Source organism: Heteronotia binoei, chromosome 16, assembly GCF_032191835.1.
Source record: "Heteronotia binoei isolate CCM8104 ecotype False Entrance Well chromosome 16, APGP_CSIRO_Hbin_v1, whole genome shotgun sequence".
Classification (NCBI taxonomy): Eukaryota; Metazoa; Chordata; class Lepidosauria; order Squamata; family Gekkonidae; genus Heteronotia; species Heteronotia binoei.
In genome coordinates this window covers 62,697,766-62,724,562 of record NC_083238.1, presented here as the reverse complement: position 1 = coordinate 62,724,562, position 26,797 = coordinate 62,697,766, and the positions used below count along the sequence as shown (strand labels likewise).

Genomic DNA, 26,797 nt, shown 5'->3' with positions numbered 1-26,797 from the left:
GACCCATATGCTGTGGGGGAAAGGCGGCTGACCCTGTCACTGCTTGCCCATCTACCCATGGCCCAGAAGAGAGTGTGGAGTAGTGGGGGGGAAGGTGATGGGGGGCACTTGCCTAAAGAGGTTGATGCCCAGTTTGCATCCCAAAAGTAGGGCTGCCAGCTCTTGGTTCGGAGTGGAACCTGAAGAGGTTTGGGGCATAATACCATAGAGTCCAGAGACAGCACACATAGCCAAGATTGCCCAACAAGCCAAGGGTCATCTAGTGTCCCCTCTGGGTCCTAAGGAGAGCCAGTTTTGTGTAGTGGTTAAGTGTGTGGACTCTTATATGGGAGCACCGGGTTTGATTCCTCCCTCCTCCGCTTGCAGCTGCTTGAACGGCCTTGAGTCAGCCAGAGCGCTTGCAAGAGTTGTCCTAGAAAGGGCAGCTGCTGTAAGAGTCCTCTCAGCCCCACCCACCTCACAGGGGGGTCTGTTGTGGGGGGAGAAGATATAGGAGATTGTAAACTGCTCTGAGTCTCTGATTCAGAGAGAAGGGCGGGGTATAAATCTGCAGTCTTCTTCTTTATTTGTGATCTACCTCCAACAGATGACAATTTCAGTTAAGATCATTAGGCTCAAGGTAGTTGAATGCTGATGTTATTTGGTTGAATGTTATCCTTCTGGAACAAAAACCGTGACTGAAGTGCAGAAATGGTCACTTACTTTAAAGGAATGTGACTTGTATTTTAAAACATCTTCCTTAGATTCCCATTTAAAACAATTTAGAGTTGCATTGTTGAATAATAGCAGAAGCAATCGAGCAAAAATTAGGTAGCCCTTCAGAGTCATTTAATTCTTTCCAGCACCAAAATGCTGCCAATTTAGGATCATCCTTGGTACAACAAACATCCGTATCATAGTGTATTGACGATTCACTCCAGTAAATATAAAACGAGACGTTTAAGCTTTAGTGGTTATTTTACAGTCGACACAGCAGCCGGCCAAGTAGCAAAGGGATCAAACAACAATATGTGCTATTAAGCGTTCTAGTCTTTCCGCCAGTGCCACTGACATTTCATGATAGTCCACACCGGAATGGCCAGAAATAAATTAGAAAATCCTCATCTAAAGATTATCTATAGTCATTTTTACTTTCTTTTTTTAAAACAAGGGTTTTATTTTGTAGATTTCAAAAGCAGTTTCCACTTTTGTCAGCATTCAGAAGCGACCCCACTTCTGGGTTGATACAAGAGGGGAGTTGTGCATATCCTACATGGAGAGATCTGTTTCTTCCCAATGCAGGCACAGAATCCACATTCCTCATGTGGGACATTTACTCACCCCCCCCCCCCCATAAAAGCAGAAAGCAGGGGACATGTACTTTACACCCCATGTTTTAAAATTAGATGTTAAAGGTGGCTCTAAAGATTGTTTCACAGAACTTGTGTCACCTTGTTTCCTCTTACCTTGGTCTCAAATGGGATTTTCTGCAATTCTTCATCTTCCAGTGGACTCAATACTCTAAACTCAAAGCATTTCCCCACTCCTCCCTTAGATGCTAGCTTGTTCAATTAATTTCATTGTGAATGTTACTTGTTTCTTTCTGAATATTTTCTTGAGCAGAAATATGTTTTATGTAGACACTGCTTTTCTTGTGAGATTGGACAGATTAAGGCAGTTCTGTGCCATGCATTTTTACAACAACTTCCAAGGCCCATAAAAAGGCAGCTTCAAGATGGGATTGGATGGAGCAGAGGTCTATCAGTGGCTATTAGCCACAAGATATAGATGGAACTCTCTGTCTGGGGGCAGTGATGCTCTGAATTCTTGGTGCTTGGGGGGGGGGGGGTCAACAGTGGGAGGACTTCTGGAGTCCTAGCCCTGCTGGTGGTCCTCCCAATGGACAATGGGTTTTGGCCAGTGTGTTGACAAAGAGTGTTGAGCTGGATGGGCCATTGGCCTGATCCAGCATGGGTTCTCTTATGTTCTTATGTCTGGGGCAGTGATGCTCTGTATTCCTGGGGCTTGGGGGGGGGGACAACAGTGGGAGGGCTTTTGAAGTTCTAGCCTCACTGGTGGACCTCCCAATGGTCCCTGGGTTTTGGCCACTGTGTGGCACAGAGTGTTGGACTGGATGGGCCATTGGCCTGATCCAACATGGCTTCTCTTATGTTCTTATGTGACACAGAGTGTTGGACTGGATGGGCCACTGGCCTGAGCCAACAGGGCTTCTCTTATGTTCTTATGTGACACAGAGTGTTGGACTGGAGGGGCCGCTGGCCTGATCCAACATTGCTTCTCTTATGTTCTTATGTGACAGAGTGTTGGACTGGAGGGGCCACTGGCCTGATCCAACATGGCTTCTCTTATGTTCTTATGTGATAGTGCTTGGTGCTTGGAGGTATGGTGCTTGGAGGGCTTCTGGAGGTCTGGCCCTGTTGGTGGATCTCCTGATGGCCCCTGGGGTTTGGCTGTGTGATCCAGACTCTTGGACTGGATGAGCCATTGGCCTGATCCAACATGGCTTCTATCATGTTCTTATGTTCTTCAGTATGGTGGATATACTGATGATAATGCTACACTGCACACTGGCTACTAGTGTCTGCCATAAAGATTTTCCCATCAATACCCACATTTATACAGGCTGTGGCAGAAGAGTAATTGAAAAAGACAGCAAGTGGAAATCATGCTGAAACGCACACTAAAAGTCTGGTTGTAGTGGAGCATGTTAAGCTTTTAAGTCATTGTCCCTTCTGGTTCACGCTGGATTTCTGCACTGTCCGAAACCGCTATGCTCATATCACATCCTAACTGATTTTCTTTCCTGATGCAATACCACAGCTTATGATGTTGCACTTGTATAACAAAGTTAAGCTGTTGACCACTGCGCTATGGTAGAAGTTCATGGCCACCCTGACTGGTATGCCAGAAATACTGCCCAAATTGCTGGAGGCTCTTCCTCTTTATCTTGTTTTGGAATATCTGCCTCACTCTTTGGATGCAAAGGAAAGGGTTGCTGAAGTTGCGTGTGAATTTCTTTTCACTGTTGTGAGTCTTCTTGTATGGGCACAGTTGTTTTGCAGCATCTGGCAGCTGTCTGTTCACGGTGTGTCTGAACAATAGCTAGGGCAGTGGTGTACAGTAAGGCTCAGGGCTTTTTTTGTAGCAGGAACTCCTTTGCATATTAGGCCACACCCCCCAAATGTAGCCAATCTTCTAAGAGCTTGTAGGGCTCTTCGTACAGGGCTTACTGTAAGCTCCAGGAGAACTGGCTACATCAGGGGGGGTGGCCTAATAGGCAAAGGAGTTCCTGCTACTAAGAAAGCCCTGGTAAAGCTGAGGCAGAAGCAGAGATGAGGCGGTGAAGTGACCTTTCGTAGGAGGGTTATCAAGATGCTGCAAGCGACCATGGCGGTGATCCTGACTTATCATGACGCCCTCTGCTCTTTCCTTAGTGGGTAAACCTCACAAATGCAACTACTGTGGGCGGAGTTACAAGCAGCGCAGCTCTCTTGAGGAGCACAAGGAACGGTGTCACAACTACCTTCAAAATGTCAGCATGGAGGCTGCGGGACAAGCCATGAGCCACCACGGTGAGTAGAGGACCCACCTCCGAGGGCTGTCTTCATTTCTTCCTTCTTGCGCTTGTGATTATACCTTCCCGAAATCATGTATTTTGCCCTGCTGTCCCCCTCCCCCAAAGACAGAAATGGGAGGATGGGCATAAGTAGGATTGTGTACTCTGGGATTCTGACTATAACCTCAGGCCTAGAGAATTAGCATTACAGGCTGAGGATACAGGCTGAGTCCAGCCTTGGGTTTCATTTGGCTATCAAAGGAAAGTTAGTCGTGAAATAAAACATTTTGATAAGGGTGAAGAGCAGGATACAAATGCATTTTTCATGATTTAGCCATTTGCCATAGTCAGGGGTCTCTGAGTCTGTGCATGGAGAGACAGCCCAAACTCAACAGGAACACGGTTCATTGGAGTCTCCAGTGACTGGCTGCCCGCTCTCCTAAACCAGAGATTGTTATGCAGCTGCACCTAGTATTCAGTGGACTAGATAGGTGGGGAGGAAGAAGGGGGAACCATCAGAAAGGTTCAGGAGCTGTGCTCCTGGGAGCTCCTGCTGAATCTGAGGCCTGCCAGTGGGGCTTTGTGTGCATTAGAAACTGGTACTTATCCTCTGCCCCCCATGTGTGGTGTATGAGCATGTAACAATAGTTCATGTGTCATTAAATGTTTCATTTGACTGGCACTAATCTTGCTTCTTGCGTGTTTAGAATAAATTGTTATCAACCGTAGCACTAAATTAGTGGGTTGGAGCATCTTCCCTCTGAGGAAAGGCTGAAGTGTTTGGGACTTTTCTGTTAGAAAAGAGATGACTAAGGGGAGGGGGAAAAGAGAGAGGTTTCTAAAATCATGTGGGGTGGAGAGAATTTTATCTCCCTTTCCCAAAAGACTAGAAGTGGAGGGCAGCTTCCAATGAAGCTGATGGGCAGGCAGTAGGTTCAGGATGGACAAAAAGAAGTACCACTTGACACAGAGAGTGATTAAAATGTGGGATTCGCTGCCAAAGGATGTTGTGATGGCCATAGGAGTAAACAGCTTTCAAAGGGGATTAGAGAGATTTATGGAGGATATGTCCATCCATGCCTACTAGCCCTGGTGAGCCCAAACTCAACTGGAACATGGTTCCACATTCAGAGGCACTAATCCTCTGAATCCCAGAGCCAGGAGGCAACCTCCGGGCAACCTCAGCCTCTCTGCCCTGCTGCTGGCCATCCAGTGGAACTCGTTGGTCTCTGTGTGACACAGGATGATGGACTTGATCAGGATGGTCCATGGACCTAATCCAGCCATCACAGGGCTGTCGCATGCTTCCTATTCCTTCTATCCTGCTTCCTTTGTCACCATTTTTGTATTCCTCCCATGTGATTGAGGCAGCCAAGCAAAGCAGCTTCTTGCTCTTTCCCTCTTCCCCCTCCCTCGTCTCCAAGGGAGGAGGAGCCTCAGCCAATGGAGAAGCTTGACTTTGTAGCTCTGCTGTGTGATTGAGAAAGCCTGGCACAGCCACAGTGTGTGTGTGTGTGGTGTTAAGCTCATTTTGCCAGGGCTCTCCTGAGTGCAACTGGGTTGCCCCCTCCTGTTTTCACTGCATTTAATGTCCTCATGATCCAGTCTTTCTCATTAGGAAAGCAATGTGAACTATTTAGATGAGAAATAACAACAAGCCAGTGAGGTAGATTAGGCTGAGACAGTGTGTTCCTTTGTAGACTTTGAATTTTGAACCTGGGCGTCCCAGATAGTAGGCTGATACTGACCACTATACATTGCTGTCTCTTTGTTCTTGCACTGCCTCATGGGAAATGCAGTTATTTTTCTGGGGAAGATTATAGTTTTGTATGTAAACACATAGCCATCAGTCTGTGTCATGGTGCCTTTACATGTTCTTGACCAGCACACAGAACAATTTATTGTACAAAGGTCACAGTGCCCAGTCATTTCATGTTTTCCCCTGGGTCCTAGGGCACAGAGCATTGACCATGGGTTTCTGTAATGAATGTCAATAAATCAAAAGTAGGGTTGCAATTTACAAATACACACACGAACAGCATACTCAGGATTGCTACGGCACAGGCATTGTCTCCAGATTTTGATGCAATAATTCAGAGAAAGAGGTTGTCATTCTCAGAGATTGTTCAATAAACAAAATTTGCAAGCGTGCTAATGTTTTAAGCATGTTATATTTGCTGCGGTTGTCTGTACATTTATAAAGTTTATATCTCCGCTACCTGGCATAACATTTTACTTTTTTCCAGTTATTAAATAAATGTATTTATAATCAGAAAGGACTGGCATTACATCTGATGATGCACATTGGCCAGCCCAACAATGTCCCATTTATGTCAGAACTGGCCCTCATAACAGGAGTTCGACACCCCTGGATTAGACGGACTATTGTTCTGATCCAGAAGGCTGCTCTTACATTCTTAAATTGCATTCTGTATTGTGTTGGAGCATGTTTTCAGTGTCTCCCTCGTTGGCAAAAGTGTTTCAATATGTGTGAGGGGGGGGTGGGCTGCTATATGAATTTTATGCTGCTGATTGTTAAATGGGCTACACAAGGGCAGCAGTGATAAACTTGTCAAATGACATGTGAATGGCAAACTGAAAGTATCCCAAACTCCTTTCAGTGGAATTTCCCACATTTGTGGAAGAGTTTCCTCCAGCTGCAGATTTCCTCTTTGCAGGCTGTGATGTGTTTAGCTTTTATTTTTAGGATTTCAGGAGATTTCCCTGTGGGAAGTGGCTCCCGTCATGCCTGTACCCCAATGGGGATGGTAGCCGGTACCACCCTTCAGCAGCAAGCAAACCACGGCTTTTTTTGTAGCAGGAACTTCCTTGCATATCAGGCCACACCCCTCTTATGGAGCCAATTCTCCAAGAGCTTACCAGGCTCTTAGTGCAGGGCCTACTGTAAACTCCAGGAAGATTGGCTGCATCAGGGTTGTGTGGCCTAATATGCGAAGGAATACTGGAGAGCCAGTTTGGTGTAGTGGTTAAGTGTGCAGACTGGGAGAACCGGGTTTGATTCCCCACTCCTCCACTTGCACCTGCTGGACTGGCAGAGGTTGTCCTTGAAAGGGCAGCTGCCGTGAGAGCCCTCTCAGCCCCACCCACCTCACAGGGTGTCTGTTGTGGGGGAGGAAGATAAAGGAGATTGTGAGCCACTCTGAGACTCTTCGGAGTGGAGGGCGGGATATAAATCCAATATCTTCATCTACCTCACAGGGTGTCTGTTGTGGGGTGGGGGAGGGAAAGGAGATTGTGAGCTGCTCTGAGACTCTTCAGAGTGGAGGGCAGGATATAAATCCAATATCTTCTTTTTCTTCTTCTAATAAAAAAAGTCCTCCTGCAGTTTGTCCCATTGTGCAAATTCCAACTATGGGTTCAGTTCATCGTATGCAGGCATGGCAGTAGACACAGTTTCTAGGTCCAGACATTGTGGCAAACTTACAAGGCAATGAAGATGAAAATCCCCTCGCGAATGATGAGATATGATCCACACATATATCCACAAGAGTTGCTCCTGGTTGCCAAAACCACGGCTCAGTGTTATGTCTGAATGGAGCCACATCTGCTTCAAGAGCCTTGGGGCAACAACTGTCCACCTGCCTGCTTTGCTCACTCTCCAAGAGCTCAAGTGTGCAGCAGAGGATCAGAGGTGCGGCTGGAATGGAATGGGCAAGGCAGGCCAGGACCCATGGCTAAAGCCAGGCCATGAGTTTGGAGAGGAGCTGGCTGCCACAAGCAAGACCAGGAAGGCATCTCCTTTGACATTCAGGCAAGGACGCTGGCATTTAGACAGAGGCTACCAAGGGCAGGAACCAGACTCTGCCCTGTTGTTGCTACTGTGGTACTCAGTCCTTTCCTGGGCCTTGAAACCTCTTTGTAGTGTCTTCGCTAGTGTATCAATATATGGCTAGTAGTTCTGATGGATATTTAGGGGCGGGACGGTGGCTCAGTGGTAAAGCATCTGCTGGGTAAGCAGGAGGTCCCAGGTTCAATCCCCGGCATCTCCAACTAAAAAAGGTCCAGGCAAGTAGGTGTGAATAACCTCAGCTTGAGACCCTGGAGAGCCGCTGCCAGTCTGAGAAGACAATATTGACTTTGATGGACGGAGGGTCTGATTCAGTAGAAGGCAACTTCATATGTTCATATTAGGGGCGGGGCGGTGGCTCAGTGCTAGAGCATCTGCTTGGTAAGCAGAAGGTCCCAGGTTCAATCCCTGGCATCTCCAACTAAAAAGGGTTAAGGCAAGTAGGTGTGGAAAACCTCAGCTTGAGACCCTAGAGAGCCGCTGCCAGTCTAAGCAGACTGACTTTGATGGACTGAGGGATACTGACTTTGATGGACCCAGGGTCTGATTCAGTATAAGGCAGCTTCATATGTTCATGGGGAGGGACGGTGGCTCAGTGGTAGAGCATCTGCTTGGTAAGCAGAAGGTCCCAGGTTCAATCCCCGGTATCTCCAACTAAAAAGGATCCAGGCAAATAGGCATGAAAAACCTCAGCTTGAGACCCTGGAGAGCCATTGCCAGTCTGAGTAGACTGACTTTGATGGACTGAGGGATACTGACTTTGATGGACCCAGGGTCTGATTCAGTATAAGGCAGCTTCATATATTCATGGGGAGGGACAGTGGCTCATTGGTAGAGCATCTACTTGGTAAGCAGAAGGTCCCAGGTTCAACCCCCAGCAACTCCAACTGAAAAGGGTCCAGGCAAGTAGGCGTGAAAAACCTCAGCTTGAGACCCTGGAGAGCCGCTGCCAGTCTGAGGAGACAAGACTGACTTTGATGGACTGAGGGTCTGATAAAGTATAAGGCAGCTCCATATGTTCATATGACTAAGGGGAGGGATGGTGGCTCAGTGGCAGAGCATCTGCTTGATAAGCAGAAGGTCCCAGGTTCAATTCCCGCCATCTCCAACTAAAAAGGGCCCAGGCAAATAGGCGTGAAAAACCTCAGCTTGAGACCCTGAAGAGCTGCTGCCAGTCTGAGTAGACAAGACTGACTTTGATGGACTGAGGGGGGTCTGATTCAGTAGAAGGCAGCTTCATGTGTTCATATATATGTACTCCCTGCAGTACCAGAGGCAATCTGCCTCCTTGTATCCATTGCTGGGGAGCACATCTGGGAGGATTCCGCACTGGGTCCTGCTTTGGAGCATCCTAGAGAAAGCTGGTCGGCTGCTGTGTAAACAGGATGGGCTTTGGTCTGCTCCAGCTGGGCTCCTCTGAAGTTCTTATAAAGAGACAGATGCTGCCAGCCCCAAGAGCAGCCTTTGCTGTCCTCTGCTGGGTGAGAGCGGCTTGAACCCAGGTGACAGCGGTCAAGAGGTGGCGTGACATCTCCTGCTATAAATGTAGCCGGGTGTTGTTGTTTCCCCCCCCTATCCTGTCATGCTGTCTTGTCAAACTGGCTTTGTTTGTGGTGATTCAGTCTACCTGTACCTGGGAAATCCCAAAATAGATCTGGGTAGGCTTGAGGTCTAAATGTTACCGGGGTGAGTTTGAGGATTGCCCATTACAGGTTACGTTTCCCCCTATCCCGTGCCCATTCCTAGATCAGTTTGAGAAATAAGGTATGAATTGGCTTCCTAGTGTGTGAAAGGGGACAAGTGCTGCCCCACATAAGGGTTCATGTCACTCCTTAAAACCTTGCAGGTCCCCTGTTTCCTCAATTTCAAAAACCTCTTTGCATTCTTTTAAGATCTCTTTTTCTTAAGGTTCTTAATGCTAACAAACAGTAGCCATGTGCCAAATCCTATCCATAAAGAAAGATTTAAACCAATCCAAAGTAAATCCCATATTACCTGCCTAGAATCATAGAGTTGGAAGGGACCTCCAGGGTCATCTAGTCCAACCCCCTGCACAATGCAGGAAACTCACAAACCTCCCCCTAAATTCACAGGATCAGCATTGCTGTCAGATGGCCATCTAGCCTCTATTGAAAAACTTCCAAGGAAGGAGAGCCCACCACCTCCCGAAGAGGAAGTCTGTTCCACTGAGGAACCACTCTAACAGGAAGTTCTTCCTAATGTTGAGCCGGAAACTCTTTTGTTTTAATTTCAACCCATTGGTTCTGGTCCTACCTTCTGGGGCCACAGAAAACAATTCCACCCCATCCTCTCTAGGACAGCCCTTCAAGGACTTGAAGATGGTGATCGTATCACCTCTCAGCTGCCTTCTCTGTCTTCAGATACCCCCAGCAAGGTGGCATGGGGTCCACAGCATCAACAGCTGCTGATCAATCCAGCAAAGAGGCTTAGTTTCTTAATGCATTCAAACAGAGATGATCAAGTCAGAAGCACTGATGCCGTCTCCACCCGATAGCCTGTCCTGGAGCCAAACCGATAGAGGTCAAGAGCAGAGGAGTCATCGAGAAAGACCGGGCATCGTTCTGCATCCACGCTCTTTGTTCCCTTTCCCAGCGAGGGCAGTTTAGGGATCCGACAACAACAGGCAGCATCATTCTTCTCTAGTGATAGTTCCTGAAACAATGGATGAACAACTGCTTGTTTTAGAAACTGAGGAAAGGCGCCCTGAGTCAATGATGACTTGCAGTGGATGCCATGGCCTCATTAGTGTGGGCCTCACAAGGCCTCAGTTTCCAGAAGGGAGAGGAATCAAGAGAACAAGTGGTGATCTTCACAAATTCCATGTCCATCACAGCCAGTTTGGTGTAGTGATTAAGTGTGTGGACTCTTATCTGGGAGAACCGGTTTTGATTCCCCACTCCTCCACTTGCAGCTGCTGGAATGGCCTTGGGTCAGCTCAGCCATAGCTCTCATAGAAGTTGTCCTTGAAAGGGCAGGTTCTGTCAGAGCTCTCTCAGCCCCACCCACCTCACAGGGTGTCTGTTGTATGTGTGTGTGTGGAGGGGGAGGTAAAGGAGATTGTGACCACTCTGAGATTCTGAGATTCATTGTATAGGGCAGGATATAAATCCAATATCATCTTCTTCTAACTGGGCTGAAATGACCAATAAACAGACCAGACGGTTCACTGGATGCTTCTGCTGCCTGAACTGTGTTGCAATCAGCATCCAGATAGAATTGTATGTGAGCTTTTTTTGTAGCTGGAACTCCTTTGCATATTAGGCCACACCTCTTTGATGTAGCCAGTCTTCCTGGAGCTTACAGGACTCTTCTTGCAGGGCCCACTGTAAGCTCCAGGAGGATTGGCTACATCAGAGATTTGTGGCCTAATATGCCAAGGAGTTCCAGCTACAAAAAAGCCCTGGCTATTTGTATCACAACTAATCACCTGTTCCTAAGAATCTAAAGACTCCAACCTAGGAGATGGCAACCGCCAAAATACTTTGAATGAGATAAAAAACAAGGCTGAGGCCGAAAGTGCAAGTAAAGTAAAAATTATATTTTATTTCTCAGCTCAGAGCTCCCTTCACATTTGCTAATAGGCTTCTTCCAGGGAACCTGTTGGTCTTTGAGTGTTCCTGCAGCAGGAGAACAGGATCAGATACCTTGAACAACTGAGCCAACCAGCCAAAGCTAGATAATGAAAGAGTGGGGGAGAAATGTGATTTCATTGCTGCTGTCGTCACCGCTTCCTAGCCTTCCCGTGAGCTCTGCATGTACCACAGTCCATTCACTCTTGGTTTTTTACACCAACACCATTCTAGACATCTCCCAGCCGTTTTCAAGTTACCCTGCTGTGTAGAAAACCCAGATGCTGGGTTCTGCCTCAAGGGCAGGAGAGGACAACGGGGGTGAGGGGGGAACAACTCTGGTGGTAGCTTCCAGAAGCTCCACATTCCAGCCTTCCCCCGAGGCCTTGACTGAGTTGCTCCACAGCATTCCGCAGCCCAGGAGGAATAATAACTCTCTAGAGGCAGCCCATATGGATTACCTGCTCACTCGCACAGACACTGGCACTGCACTCACCTATCTAGGGTTGTCAAGCCCCCTGTGTTATGGAGCAGAGGACTTTCATGTGTGCGTGAAGCGCATGCGACACAATGCCATCACCCGGAAGTTACATCATCACATTAGTGACATTGCACATGGCCACTCTGAGTATTTCCAGGAAAACTCTATAGTTTCCCCGGATGCTCTAGCCATTTGGGAGGGAAAACTCTATGGTACCTAGAGCGTCCAGAGAAACCATAGAGTTTCCCCGGAAACACCTAGAGCAGCTGCTGCACAACATCACCAACACTTCCGGGTGACATCATTGCGCTGGCGACGTAGGGGGAGGTTCCTCCTGCCAGCCCAATGTGGGGTGTGGTAGCCCAACACCTGTCCCGGGCTGGATCCCAAACACCCCAAACCTGGCATTCCCCCCAAGGCTCAGTGCAAAAACATTTAAGTCCGAGATCTTGTCCTTTTTGTCATGCATTGGCCCCTGGTAGCCTGGGAGAGCCCCAGGAAGGCCCAGGCAAGATGCCCTCAGCGTGAAGGTTTTGTTTCTTCAGAGAACGTTTAGGGCACCTTCCAGGGAACCTGTCCAAGGTGGCTTACAAAACAAAGCACAATACAAATATAAAATATTTAAAAATTCTTAATTAGAAGCAGCATATAGCAAACCTACCTCACAGGATTGTTGCTGAGGACAGAATGGGGGAAAGGAGAATGAAGTGAGCTGCTTTGGGGAGAAAGGGGGGGGGGGAATGAATGAATTAAATAAATAAAGCCTCTGGACTGGGGTGGCTGCCAGGTCTTACTCAGTTCTCCTCTTCCACCAATCCTGGCAGGAGTCTGGTTTCGTTACTCTCCAGTCTGGTGTTGCAGAATATTAATAACGAAGGAGAGAAAATAGAGATCTTGATACCAGCATAAGAACAGAAGAGAAGCCATTTTGGATCAGGCCAGTGGTCCATCCAGTCCAACACTCTGGGTCACATAAGAACAGAAGAGAAGTCTTGTTGGATCAGGCCAATGGCCCATCCAGTCCAACATTCTGTGTCACATAAGAACATAAGAGAAGCCATGTTGGATCAGGCCAATGGCCCATCCAGTCCAACACTCTTTGTCACATAAGAGAAGCCCTGTTGGATCAGGCCAATGGCCCATCCAGTCCAACACTCTGTGTCACATAAGAACATAAGAGAAGCCATGTTGGATCAGGCCAATGGCCCCTCCAGTCCAACACTTTGTGTCACATAAGAACATAAGAGAAGCCATGCTGGATCAGGCCAATGGCCCATCCAGTCCAACACTCTGTGTCACATAAGAACATAAGAGAAGCCCTGTTGGATCAGGCCAATGGCCCATCCAGTCCAACACTCTGTGTCACATAAGAACAGAAGAGAAGTCTTGTTGGATCAGGCCAATGGCCCATTCAGTCCAACACTCTGTGTCACATAAGAACAGAAGAGAAGTCTTGTTGGATCAGGCCAATGGCCCATCCAGTCCAACACTCTATGGCACACAGTGGCCAAAAAACCCCAGGTGCCATCAAAAGGTCCACCAGCAAGGCCAGAACTCCAGAAGTCCTTCTACTGTTGCCCTCCGCCAACCATCAAGAATACAGAGCATCACTGAGTGCCTGGAAGCCAGTGGTATGGGGTTGTGAAGGGGCAGCATCCTGGAAGGGAAAAATAAAGAAAAAAATGAGGCCTCCCAGCTACATGCAGGCAGTTCTGATCACAGCGTTCCTGATGATTTGTAGAGCTATCCAGAATCGACACAGGTAGCTTTAACAATCACCAGAAAATCTTTGGTAAGAGTCAGGACTTCCTGTAAGTAACTGAAGCCTTATTTTTCTTTTTAATTTTTCTCTCCCTGATGACCCCCCTCCCTTTGGCCCCCATTTCTTCCCACAGATCTTCTGACCATCAGTGTGCAAGGACTGGAATTGCCTGGAGGTCTCTTGCCATAAGTGGCCAAATGGGAACCCTAGAGGTCACAGTGTCGTGTGCCATTCTAGGCATCTGAGAACTTCCTTAAGCACTGCACCGTGCTGGTTTCCATAGTCCCCGCCCCCAACATTCCCTAATTAAAGATGGTTTGAAATAATGGAGGATGCTGTTGTTGTCCTGACACTGAGAATAACAAATGGAAGAATGTTTCATGCCCAGAGAAGCTGAATTCGCACTTCTCGGGCAACAAGGGGAGGGCTGAAAGAGGGAGATCCAAGAGGAAAAACCAGGTGCTTGCTCTGGGGCTGAGTTTCTGGAGGGAAAGGAGGACCCAGGGATCCAAACTCTTCTGGGAATTTCCATGAGGGACTGAGGGAAAAAATGGAGATGTGGGTTGCTGTAGGGGAGGCTCCAAGCAGTGGAGAAAACCAGAGGTCTTTGGGCACTTGAAGATCTAGAACACTATAGCCATACACAAAAAAAGTTAAATCAACAGTATAGTTACGCAGCCCTGTCTTTTCTCAAAGAATTCTGACTGGAATCAAGAATAAGGAGATGTCTTACAGGGCATTCAAACTAGGCCAACTTTTTGACCTGCTTTCTTCCAACTTAGCCTGGAGAGGAGGCGGCTGAGAGGTGATAGGATCACCATCTTCAAGTACTTGAAGGGCTGCCTATAGAGGATGGTGTGGAATTGTTTTCTGTGGCCCTGGAAGGCAGGACCAGAACCAGTGGGTTGAAATTAAATCAGAAGAGTTTCCGGCTCAACATTAGGAAGAATTTCCTGACCATTAGAGCGATTCTTCAGTGGAACAGGCTTCCTCCTTGGGAGGTGGTGGGCTCTCCTTCCTTGGAGGTTTTTAAACAGAGGCTAGATGGCCATCTAACAGCAATGAAGATCCTGTGAATTTAGGGAGAGGTCTTTGTGAGTTTCCTGCATTGTGCAGGGGGTTGGACTAGATGACCCTGGAGGTCCCTTCCAACTCTATGATTCTATGAACTTGCTTATGTGCCAAGTTTTTGATTGACGATTGTAATCATGCTGCAACCGCCATCCAGTTAGCTCCAGGGTATCCTTGGATGGAGGCGTAGTAACTGCTACTTTCCATGAAAGGTGGAAAGGCGAGGTGAGGCTACTGAAAAATGGGCAGCTGAGACTGTCTTGCCGTACACTTCGTCCAAACAATTCACAAGCCGATTTGGGCAAAGGGCTGGCCAATCAGCCAGTGCTCTCTCAGGACAGTGTGCTATATGTTGTGCAGGAGATGGTGTGGATAGTCTGGGGGCTTTTTTCCTAATTAAAAGCAGCCTCAGGACTCTCCTGGATTGAGAGAAGGCTGTCCTTTTGCTTCCCCTGAGAATATTTTTCCATTTGGAACTGCCCCCCCCCCCCATGAAGTTTTTCCTCTTAATTAGAAAAAAGGAGCTAGAGAAGGGAAGCAATTCTGAGCAGAGAAGGCCCTCAGGGAAACGGCTAAGTAGAGCCCACCTCCTGTGGCTGTACAGTTTGGTGTAGTGGTTATGTGAGTGGACTCTTATCTGGGAGAACCGGGTTTAATTCCCCACTCCTCCACTTGCACCTGCTGAAATGGCCTTGGGTCAGCCATAGCTCTCGTAGGAGTTGTCCTTGAAAGGGCAGCTTTTGTCAGAGCTCTCTCAGCCCCACCCACCTCACAGGGTGTCTGTTGTGGGGAAGGAAGATAAAGAAGATGGTGAGCTGCTCTGAGACTGAGGTTCAGAATGGAAGGTGGGATATAAATCCAATGTCTTCTACTTCTCTTGGTCTACCTACAGTCCTTTCCCCTAACAAAACTTCCATTATGGAATTAATTGCACATTTCCTGAGAAGCACCTCATTTAGCTCTCAGTGGTTGCGCGCTGGACACTGAGTGGTCAGACGAGGGCAAATCATAAACACTTCCCACTCCGCGGGGGCCTGCTTCCCGAGCCTGTTGTGAGTCTGGAAATGAGATCTGTAAAGCATTGTGCTATAAGTCTGTGGTAAAACATTTGCCCCCACAAAGGAATGCCAGCTTCTGCACTCTGAAGAGCTATCAGGTGCATTGTTCTTTTTCCAGCATCAGCATTGCAAGTCCTGTGTGCCAGTTAAGGAGAACGTGGCCGTTTGAGGCAACACCCTGATGGTTAATCCACCTCCTGTGTCGGCTGCCTGCCTGTCAAACACGTCTGGGTCACCATCGATGCCTCTTGGGCTGTATTCAGCAGGCTTGAAGGAACAACAGCCTGGTTAGGAATGAAGCACGTTATGTCAGACGCCCACTCCATATTCTGGGAAGCATTCTGCGTCCTTGAGGACTCCGGAGATCCTACTAGATTAGGGCTTTCTGGTCCACAACTTCCTGAGCAGCTTCTGGAATACCTCCAGCAAGCCCCCAAACAGGACCCAAAGGGAACAGCCCTCCCTAGTTCTTGCCTCTTCCAGCAATTAGAATTCATTTAGCTATCACAGGGGTGGCCAATGGTAGCTCTCCAGATGTTTTTTTTGCGTACAACTCCCATCAGCCCCAGCCAGCATGGCCAATGGCTGGGGCTGATGGGAGTTGTAGGCAAAAAAAAAACATCTGGAGATCTACCGTTGGCCACCCCTGAGCTGTCACATTTAGTAAGCTTCGGTTTGTCTCACTCCTTTTAATCATATCCCTAAGATAGTTGTGTGATCAGTGCTGTGTTTCTGGTGGGGATACGTCTCTCCAAGAAACTCGTGTCAAGTTAAAAGGTTCAGTTGAATGCTTGTTAGCCCACAGCCAGATGCATGGGAAACCAAGGAAGGGATTCTGCCTTTTCATTTGTACCTGCTAATCTGGTTTTCCATCGTCCTTGTGCTTCTGGTTTGCAACCTGCCCTGTGCCTTCAAGGACAAAGGCTACCAAAGCATCATTACCAGGGCTTTTTTTGTAGCAGGAATTCATATGCATATTAGGCCACCCCCACCCCCGGTGTAGCCAATCCTCCAAGAGTTTACAGTAGACCCTGTAAGAAGAGCCCTGGGGCCAATCAGAGGCCCTGCTGGGCAAGAACCGTACCTGGCTCCACCCACTTTCTAAAAACACTCAGCGGGTGCCAGAAAGGGTCATGGTATGTGGGTACCGTGTCGGGGACTCCTATTTGAGGTGTTCTGTTTCAGTTACAGTCCGATTTATGTAAGGGTAAATAGTCACCTAAGCATTAAGTTTTAAAAGGAAGTTGTTGTGATAAGTGTGCTAACACCATCTGCTTCAAAAGCCAGAGTGTCACTGGCTGAAAGAACACCACACCCAGCGTGTGGAGCTGAGCCACCAGCATTGCAGGGAAGGGTACGGCTCAGGTGGCGAACCTGGGCGGAGGCCGCAAGTGTTTTGCCCCTGTTTTCACCCGTGACAGGTGGGAGGTATGCAGCTATGATTTTGCTTCCCAAGGAAATGGGCCTCTTTGGGTGAACTGGGAGGACTGCACAGCGGGTCCTTATTGATCCAAGAGAAGGCTTTTGCCTCAGAGATTCTTTCTCTTGTCTCCAGACTCGTTCCCTTCCCTGTCTCCTGCCCCTCTTTTTTATTATTTTGGGGATGCTTCAGGTGCACTTTTCTGCCCCCTTAGCTTTTTCGCCTCACAAAAATCACTTGATCTTCTACCTGTGGAAGCTTGCCAAGTCACAGCCCCCCCCCCCATTCCTTTAGTGGAGTATGGGATTTTGGGCAACTACTTTGAAACTACTGTTGTTACAGGAGAGCTTGAATCTTTATGGAAGCAAGAAACATTCCATTCTGGAAGTCAGTTTGTCTGCTTATGAAGTAGAAATATCATTAATTTGGAATTTTTTAAAAAAAGAAATCCTGCTTTCTTTATGCTCACAGACCATATTGTCATTGTACATCATTAGAATATGTACCATCTCTTTGTCTGAACCATGAGCACAGTCCACAAATTTAGAAATTATTACCTGGAAGTCGTGCAGCCATTTTATCTGTGTAGTGGCTTTCTAAGTCCTGTGTCCGATTTGTCTCCTCTGTGGTGGGGGCTTCTTCTCGGAGACCTGGTTTCAGCTGCAAAGAGCCCAAGACACCCCCCCCCCCGATATCTGGATGGATACAGGACAAAAGTGGAAGACTACTGTTGACTTCCCTAACTTAGTTGTGCCTTTTTATCTATATAATTGCAATTGTAGTCTCCCTTTCTCATGGTGCTGCAGGCAGATTAGAAGGACAATAGAACAATTCCATTAATCAGCGAGGGAGCTGGGCGTGGAGGTTGGGGTGCTGGGCTAGGAGCTAGAAGACCCAGGTTCAAATCCCCCCTCCGCCATGCAAGCTGGATGGGTCATCTTGGGCCCAGTCACACATTCTCACCTTCCTTACAGGGTTGTTGTGAGGGTAAGTCAATAAAATAAGCCACTTACAAAATACGGTAACAACCAGGGGTGGAATTGTAGCAGGAGCTTCTTTGCATATTAGGGCACACCCCCTGATGTAGCCAATCCTCCAGGGGTTTACAAGGCTCTTTTTTGTAAGCTCTTGGAGGATTGGCTACATCAGGGGGTGTGCCCTAATATGCAAAGGAGCTCCTACTAGAATTCCACCCCTGGTAACAACCTTTGAATGATAACCTTTTAATCTAACGATGAAGCTTCTTGGTAAAATAAAGCTAGTCAGTCAGCCAGGAAGTGGATTACAAAAATGGGGTAACAGCAGGGCTTTTTTATAGCAGGAACTCCTTTTGCATATTAGCCACACACCCTTGATGTAGCCAATCCTCCAAGAGTTTACAGGGCCTACTGTAAGCTCCAGGAGGATTGGCTGCATCAGGGAGGTGTGGCCTAATATGCAAAGGAGTTCCTGCTACAAAAAAAAGCCTTGGATAACAGCAACAACACTTGAGCCTTAAGAACAAAGATCCCTACCCTAATTCCTCACCAGCAACTGCTCCAGCCCTGGGCTTCTGCTTTCCCTGGCTCAAGCAATCAATTCCTCACCAGTTGCTGCACAGGCACATTTTGAAGAAGACTGCAGATTTATACCCCGCCCTTCTCTCTGAATCAGAGACTCAGAGCAGCTTGCAATCTCCTATATCTTCTTCCCCCACAACAGACACCCTGTGAGGCGCGTGGGGATGAGAGGGCTCTCCTAGAAGCTGCCCTTTCAAGGACAACTCATGCATGAGCTCTGGCTGACCCAAGGCCCTTCCAGCTGGTGCAAGTGGAGGAGTGGGGAATCAAACCTGGTTCTCCCAGATCAGAGTCTGCACACTTAACCACTACACCAAACTGGGTTTGACCTGCAGCTCCCACCAATTTCCCTTGCCGCTTCCTGCTCTTGTTGCTTAGAGATCTGGAAGCTGTGAGAATCCAAGGATCAAAATGCATCCATGCAGCAACTGGTGGGGAATTGATTGCTTGAGCTGGGGCAGCAGAAGCTCTGTGGGGGAGCAACTGCCAGTAAGGAATCAGTCCTAGTAAAACACTACAAGGCAGTAGGGTTGGGACTGAAGAACCGGAAGAGAAAAGCCCCTCATCCCTAACGGGTCACTTCTGGAGCGGGTGCCTTCCCCCACAGCTCCAGGCTGTCTGCAGGATCACTGCCAACTAACTATGCTTCACAACGGTGACCATTTTGTCTATTGATTAAATTTCTCTTGGAAGTGTAGGCAGACCTCTCTGATTTGGATTTTTGGTTTCATGTAGTACCCACTGTGGAAGATTGTAAGGAACAAGAACCTGGGATGGACAACAGTGTTTCTCTGGTGCCTTTTGAAAGACCTGCTGTTATAGAGAAGCTGACAAGCAACATGGGAAAGCGTAAAAGCTCCACCCCACAGAAGTTTGTGGGTAAGCGTCAGACGAGCCGTTCTGTTGTTGTTTGTGGCCCTAAAGGTAGTTTGCTGTTAAATCCCGAAAACTCACTAGCTGTTGGCATTTCCAGAACTGGGCATCCAGGGGGGCGGGTGGGGTCGTGGAGACCTAGCCAGAAGGGATCTCACAAGCCCCGCAAAGCACGGCTTCTCGAGCAGAATCAAGTTCCATCCCTCATGCGTGCAGAGTAGCTTAGGAATCCAGAGAGCTTAAAAAACCTCTCTGGGTGGTCAGACTTCCACAAATTTGGGAGGGGCCGTGGCTCAGTGGTAGAGCCTCTGCTGGGCATGCAAAAGTCCCAGGTTCAATTCCCAGCAGCATCTCCAGTTGAAAAAGAACCCGGCAGGAGGAGAAGTGAAAGACCTCTGCCTGTCGCTGTTGTGGAAAGCTGCTGAGAGAGAGACAGTGTGGTGTAGAGGATGAGCAAGGGAGACTACATGAAAATCTTAATAAAAAGTTCAAGAGAGAGAGAAGGAAGGTATTGGATTTATATCCTGCCCTCCGCTCTGAATCTCAGAGTCTCAGAACAGCTCACAATCTCCTTTACCTGCCCCCCACAAACACCAGACACCCTGTGAGGTAGGTGGGGCTGAGAGAGCTCTGACAGAAACTGCTCTTGAGAAGAACAGCCCGGGGGGAATTGTGGCTGACCCAAGGTCACACCAGCAGCTGCAAGTGGAGAGTGGGGAATCAAACCCGGTTCTCCCAGTTAAGAGTCTGCGCACTTCATCACTACATCAAACTGGCTCTCAGAGAGAGTAGTGAACTAGGATTCTGGGGGAACCCAGGCTCAAATTCCCACTTCTGCCGCTGAAGTTCACTGGGTGACCTTTAGGCCTATCACAGACTCTCAGTCTGACCTACCTCACAGGGCTGTTGTTGTGGGGAGAACGAGGAGAGGAGAATGATGTTTCAGAAAGCCACTTGGCATCTAAAGTGGGGAGAAGAGCAGAATATAAATACCGTAAATAGATGCAAAAATTGCCAAGTCACACAGTCAGAATAAGCAATACTGACGTTGATAGGCCAAGGGTCTCATGCGATATCAGGCTGCCCAAAAGGAACAGCAGGACTCTGTTGATATTTCCCAGTCCATGTTTAAGGGTGTTTCTCTGGACTTTGTTATGTGGCATGATGTTATTTCGACACAAAGAAGGAACTGAAGGGCGCCTGGTGTTTTGCAGTGGCATCATGTGGTTTTCTTGTAGGGGTTCCTGTTGTCAGAATCCAATCTTCAATGGTTTGTTACTATTCCTAAAAGTTTTCCCAGAGCGGAGTGTAGAAGTGTATGTGTGTGTGTTTAGCATGAGGGAGGGAGTATCTGTGGGGCAAAACCTTTGCTGACTAATAAATGTCCTTTCTAGAATGCTATTTGACAGGCTGTCTCTGTGGCTGGATGTGTTCCTCTGTGTGTTGCGGGGGGTGGGATAGGGGAGGTCTCCGGGTGACCTGAACTTCTCACACTGGGCTACTGAAAGGAGACATAGGAAGAAAGAATGCAAGCAACTGCTGGGTCTGAGATGCACTTGCAGGGATGATATGTATGATATGTATATGAGAGCCAGTTTGGTGTAGTGGTCAGAGTACATACTCTCATCTGGGAGAACCGGGTTCCCCAGGGTCCTGCCCACCTCCTCTGTCATTTGTTCCACTCCACTCCTTACCCTTCTTTTGTCTGCTGGCCCACTAGTATCTTCACAGGAGGACACTGGGGGGGGGGTTTAGTATGCAGGCCAAGAAAGCGGCCTGCCCCTGGATCAGGCTGATGTGCTCGCTGTACGGATCTCGCTTCTTACATTTCGGGGGGATCCTCCCACCTCTGATGTTGTGCAATAACTGAATAAGAGCACTTTAAAGACACGGTCAGGGTTTTTAATTTTGTAATGTAATTGATTTTATTTATGTGTGCTTTTTGCTGTTGTACATCCCCCTGAGCCTGGCGCTAGCCAGGATAGAGCAATTCATGAAATCTAATAAATAATAATGATAACAATAATTTTCTGAATAATAACCATAGGATATTTCTGCAAATCCCACTCCTTCGCACACATAACTGCCAGGCTGTTTTTTATGTGAAGGGCTGAAACACACATGACTTGGGAGCCCCTAGGCAACCCAGACTGCCTCTTACCAAGTTTCCCTTACTTCTGCACATCTATAATTTATACTCTGACTGATCTATCAGATTAAAAAATATGGGTGCCTTTTTTGCCAATTTTTTTTTAATTATTGTGCCTTTTTTGCCAATTTTTAAAAAATATTTACATTATTTACATGACAGAGCTATTCTGCCAGGCTTTTGGTTGAGGCAAGCAAGTATCCTTACGCCACTGCTTATACCATCTCTTGGCCCTCCCCTGCAATAACTTATCAATTTCCCATCTTGACTATTATATTTTGTGCCGATTATGTTTTAATCTGCGAAATGTGCCCACACCACCTATGCTGTATTTTATCTTGTTGTGCTTGTTTTGATTTGATTGTTTTATTATTCTTTTACTGCTGGGTTTTAACTGTTATTTATTATGTCTGTAATCCACCCTGAGCCCGCTATGGGAAAGGGCGGAATACAAATCTACTAAATAAACAAATAAAATATATACATGATTTCCAAGTCCACCCTTCTCTCTGGGGCTGAAGGCAGATTACACATAGCGAGGCGGTGTCTTCAACAAAATGGGCCATTCGGTAACCCATGCATTAGGATATAGAAGTCTGGAAGAACCGAATCACAGCATCAGTATTCACATGACGCATTAAGTGGTACAGAAATTGCAGAAATAGGTTCCTACCTACAACAAGCTGTGCACACTTTGAATTTTGACATAAAACTTGACAAATGCTCCTGAGAGCATGAAAACAGAGACCCCTCAGCCCTGTTTACACCAAAGCTGGCAAGGGTCATGAGTATTTTGTACCTGGTTATACATTCTATACTTATAAATGTAGCTTTGATGGATCATTTAGTCAAGCAGACTAAAGAGGGTTTACCTGACTGTGTTGTAAGCATGTCACAGAGCCATGATTTTGGCTTATAGACTGTGAAATTACAAGACCAGCATTTTAAGTTATCAATTCAGGTGGGTAGTTGGTCTGAAGCAGCAGCAGCAGAAGAAGACGATATTGGATTTATATCCCGCCCTCCACTCCAAATCTCAGAGTCTTAGAGCGGCTTACAATCTCCTTTATCTTCCTCCCGAACAACAGACACCCTGTGAGGCTGAGAGAGCTCGCCAGGAAGCTGCCTTTTCAAGGACAACTCCTACAAGAACTCTGGCTGACCCAAGGCCATTCCAGCAGGTGCAAGTGGAGGAGTGGGGAATCAAACCCGGTTCTCCCAGATAAGAGAGCTCTGGCTGACCCAAGGCCATTCCAGCAGGTGCAAGTGGAGGAGTGGGGAATCAAACCTGGTTCTCCCAGATAAGAGAGCTCTGGCTGACCCAAGGCCATTCCAGCAGGTGCAAGTGGAGGGGTGGGGAATCAAACCCGGTTCTCCCAGATAAGAGAGCTCTGGCTGGCCCAAGGCCATTCCAGCAGGTGCAAGTGGAGGAGTGGGGAATCAAACCCGGTTCTCCCAGATAAGAGAGCTCTGGCTGACCCAAGGCCCTTCCAGCTGGTGCAAGTGGAGGAGTGGGGAATCAAACCCGGTTCTCCCAGATAAGAGAGCTATGGCTGACCCAAGGCCCTTCCAGCTGGTGCAAGTGGAGGAGTGGGGAATCAAACCCGGTTCTCCCAGATAAGAGAGCTCTGGCTGACCCAAGGCCATTCCAGCAGGTGCAAGTGGAGGAGTGGGGAATCAAACCCGGTTCTCCCAGATAAGAGAGCTCTGGCTGACCCAAGGCCATTCCAGCAGGTGCAAGTGGAGGAGTGGGGAATCAAACCCGGTTCTCCCAGATAAGAGAGCTCTGGCTGACCCAAGGCCATTCCAGCAGGTGCAAGTGGAGGAGTGGGGAATCAAACCCGGTTCTCCCAGATAAGAGAGCTCTGGCTGACCCAAGGCCCTTCCAGCTGGTGCAAGTGGAGGAGTGGGGAATACAACCCGGTTCTCCCAGATAAGAGAGCTATGGCTGACTCAAGGCCATTCCAGCAGGTGCAAGTGGAGGAGGGGGAATCAAACCTGGTTCTCCCAGATAAGAGCTCTGGCAGACCCAAGGCCATTCCAGCAGCTGCAAGTGGAGGAGTGGGGAATCAAACCCAGTTCTCCCAGATAAGAGTCTGCACACTTCACCACTACACCAAACTGGCTCAAACAAAGTTTGAGTCCAGTGGCACCTTTAAGACATCTTTAAGACCAATGGGATTTTATTCAAGGTATAAGTTTTCATGTGCAAGCACACTTCTTCGAAGACAGAATAAGAGTCCAGCAGCACCTTTAAGACCAACAAAGTTTTATTCAAGTCTAAGTGTGTGTGTGTGTGTGACTCTAGCTTTATTCTCTTGCTTCAGACCAGCACAGCTACCCACCTGGAACTTTCTTCAAATGCAGTGAAACATTGTTATAAGTTAATTAAATTCTTTAGTGTCTTGAATCCTCAACTGGACATGCACAGCACAACCTAGATAGAAGATGCGTTTCTTCCTCTTGCAAAGTTATCATCAGAATGCCTTTCAAACACATAGTCAGCTCAGTATTTTATGCCTTTTTATGTACGATTTTATGGTCGTCCAGTTTTAACTTTGGATGATTTTACTGTTTTAAATGCTGGCTTAGGCAGTGAATAAACTGCATCTCTCTTTTTGATTCGATAAATTGATTGTGTCCCTTGCCTAGTCTGGAATATTTCTGGCTATTCTTGTCGGAGAGCCAGTTTGGTGTAGTGGTTAAGTGCGCAGACTCTTATCTGGGAGAACTGGGTTTGATTCTCCACTTGCAGCTGCTGGAATGCCCTTGGGTCAGCCATAGCTCTGGCAGAGGTTGTCCTTGAAAGGGCAGCTTCTGTCAGAGCTCTCTCAGCCCCACCCACCTCACAGGGTGTCTGTTGTGGGGGAGGAAGGGAAAGGAGATTGTGAGCCGCTCTGAGTCTCTTCGAAGTGGAGGGTGGGATATAAATCCAATATCTTCATCTACCTCACAGGGTGTCTGTTGTGGGGCAGGAAGGTAAAGGAGATTGTGAGCTGCTCTGAGACTCTTCAGAGTGGAGGGCGGGATATAAATCCAATATCATCTTCTTCTTGCCTCGGTGATAGCATCACAGTTCCAAGCTGCTCTCTTTTTACACCAAGGAGATATGTAGAGCACTAATAATTTTTCTTTCTTTCTTATCCCGTGAGTGACATATATTTCTTTTGCCTTCTTGCTGTCGTAGGTGAGAAGCTCATGCGGTTCGGCTACCCCGATCTCCATTACGAGACGAGCTTGCCCTATGAGAGAGAAGCGGAGCTGATGCAGACTCACATGATGGACCAAGCGATCAACAACGCCATCTCGTACCTTGGAGCAGAGGCGCTTCACCCCTTGATGCAGCACCCACCGAGCACAATGGCTGACGTGGCACCAGTCATCACATCGGCTTACGCCCCGGTCTACAACCCTAACAGGATAGAAAGGCCGGTGAGCAGAGAAACGGCAGACAGCAACGACAACCACATGGACGGCCCTATCTCCCTCATCAGACCAAAGAGTCGACCCCAGGAAAGAGAGGTCTCCCCCAGCAATAGCTGCCTGGATTCCAGTGACTCAGAGAGCAGCCACGAAGACCACCAGCCCTTCCAAGGAACGCCTGCCTTAAATCCCAAGAGGAAGCCAAGCCCAGCGTACATGAAGGAGGACTCCAAGACGGGGGATGTCAATAAGACATCGAAGGGCTCTTTAAAGGATATCTACAAGGTCTTCAACGGGGAAGGAGAGCAGATCAGGGCCTTCAAGTGTGAGCACTGTCGCATTCTTTTCCTAGACCACGTCATGTACACCATCCACATGGGATGTCATGGGTACCGGGACCCGTTAGAGTGCAACATTTGTGGCTACCGGAGCCAGGACCGCTATGAGTTCTCGTCGCACATTGTCCGGGGGGAGCACACATTCCATTAGGCCTTCTCTTCCAAAGGGGACTCTGAAGTAGAAAAATCAGCTGCACATGAAGAAATTCTGCACTTACAACCCCACTTTCCCCTCAGATGTCGACACACCGTTGGTTATCTTTGTTGTCATTTTTGTTGCTGTTGGTTTTTTTTTAATTATTGTTATTTTCTTGTTAACCTTATTTTGTCAATCCAGCCTCACTTGGCACCTGTGATAAGGAGGGAAGGGAAGGAAGGGACCATAGAAGAGGTTCTGTTATTTTGCTCTAAAAACCGGTGTTACCTTTTTAGCAGGAACTGACAGGCAGTGTGTTAAGGTAACACGTTTTCCGTAGATTTTTATAATCCCTAAGGTACTGCTGACCTCCTCTAGGTGCTCAATATCTTTTCAAGCTCTCAACTTTTGCCATATGAGTAATTTCAGGCAAATAAATAACACATTTCAGAGAAAAGCCCTTTCCAATATGTAGATTTGGGGAGTCAGGATGGAGAATTCTCATTTTTCAGGATTTTCCAGTGGTGGGTGTGGGGGAAGAATCATGCAAAGCTTACCCATATTCCAACAATTTAGGAGCACAAACCAATACTGATAGAATCATAGAGTTGGAAGGGATCTCCAGGATCATCTAGTCCAACCCCCTGCACAATGCAGGAAACTCACAAATACCTCCTGGTTCTGGTCCTACCTTCTGGGGCCACAGAAAACAATTCCACACCATCCTCTATATGACAGCCGTTCAGGGACTTGAAGATGGTGATCCTATCACCTCTCAGCCTGCTCCACTGAGGAACCGCTCTAACAGTCAGGAAGTTCTTCCTAATGTTGAGTCAGAAAGTCTTTTGATTTGATTTCAACCCATTGGTTCTGGTCCTACCTTCCGGAGCCACAGAAAAGAATTCCCCCCATCCTCTTTATGATAAGCCGTTTAAGTAGTTCGTGGGCACATGTTGAATTGAAGCAGAGGGGCTGGATGGATGGGAAAGTTCTTCTCCTTCACCAGTCTCGTGGACGAACTGAAGCTACGTGTTTGCGAATGGTGGCTTGTGAGGACATAATGAATCATAGAATCAAAGAGTGGGAAGGGATCTCCAGGGTCATCTAGTCCAACCCCCTGCACAATGCAGGAAACTCACAAACACCTCCCCCTAAATTCACAGGATCTTCATTGCTATCAGATGGCCATCTAGCCTCTGTTTAAAAACCTCCAAGCAAGGAGAGCCCACCACCTCCCGAGAAAGCCTGTTCCACTGAGGAATCGCTCTAATGGTCAGGAAGTTCTTCCTAATGTTGAGTTGGAAACTCTTTTGATTGAATTTCAATCCATTGGTTCTGGTCCTACCTTCCAGGGCCACGGAAAACAATTCCACCCCATCCTCTAGATGACAGCCCTTCAAGTACTTGAAGATGGTGATCCTATCACCTCTCAGCCGCCTCCTCTCCAGGCTAAACATGCCCAGCTCCTTCAGCCTTTCTTCATAGGACTTGGTTTTCAGATCCCTCCCCATCTTCATCGCCTTCCTGAATATTCATTCTGTCATTACTTCCCAAGGTGAACAACATTCCAAGG

General features: G+C 47.7%; 1 protein-coding gene across 3 annotated transcripts in view; it reads left to right on the top strand.

Moving 5' to 3' along the window:
* IKZF2 (IKAROS family zinc finger 2) overlaps positions 1–25,406 on the top strand; it is a 138,396-nt gene extending 112,990 nt beyond the window's left edge. For 2 of the 3 annotated variants that reach the window (XM_060256878.1, XM_060256877.1), the window contains exons 5-7: positions 3,435–3,572; positions 19,041–19,184; positions 24,515–25,406. In XM_060256878.1, coding sequence (XP_060112861.1) covers positions 3,435–3,572; positions 19,041–19,184; positions 24,515–25,239 — 1,007 coding nt within the window. In that variant the 3' untranslated portion in view covers positions 25,240–25,406. The remainder of the gene's footprint in view (positions 1–3,434; positions 3,573–19,040; positions 19,185–24,514) is intronic. The other variant, XM_060256879.1, reaches the window with a different exon arrangement.
* The last annotated feature ends 1,391 nt before the right edge of the window (positions 25,407–26,797 follow it).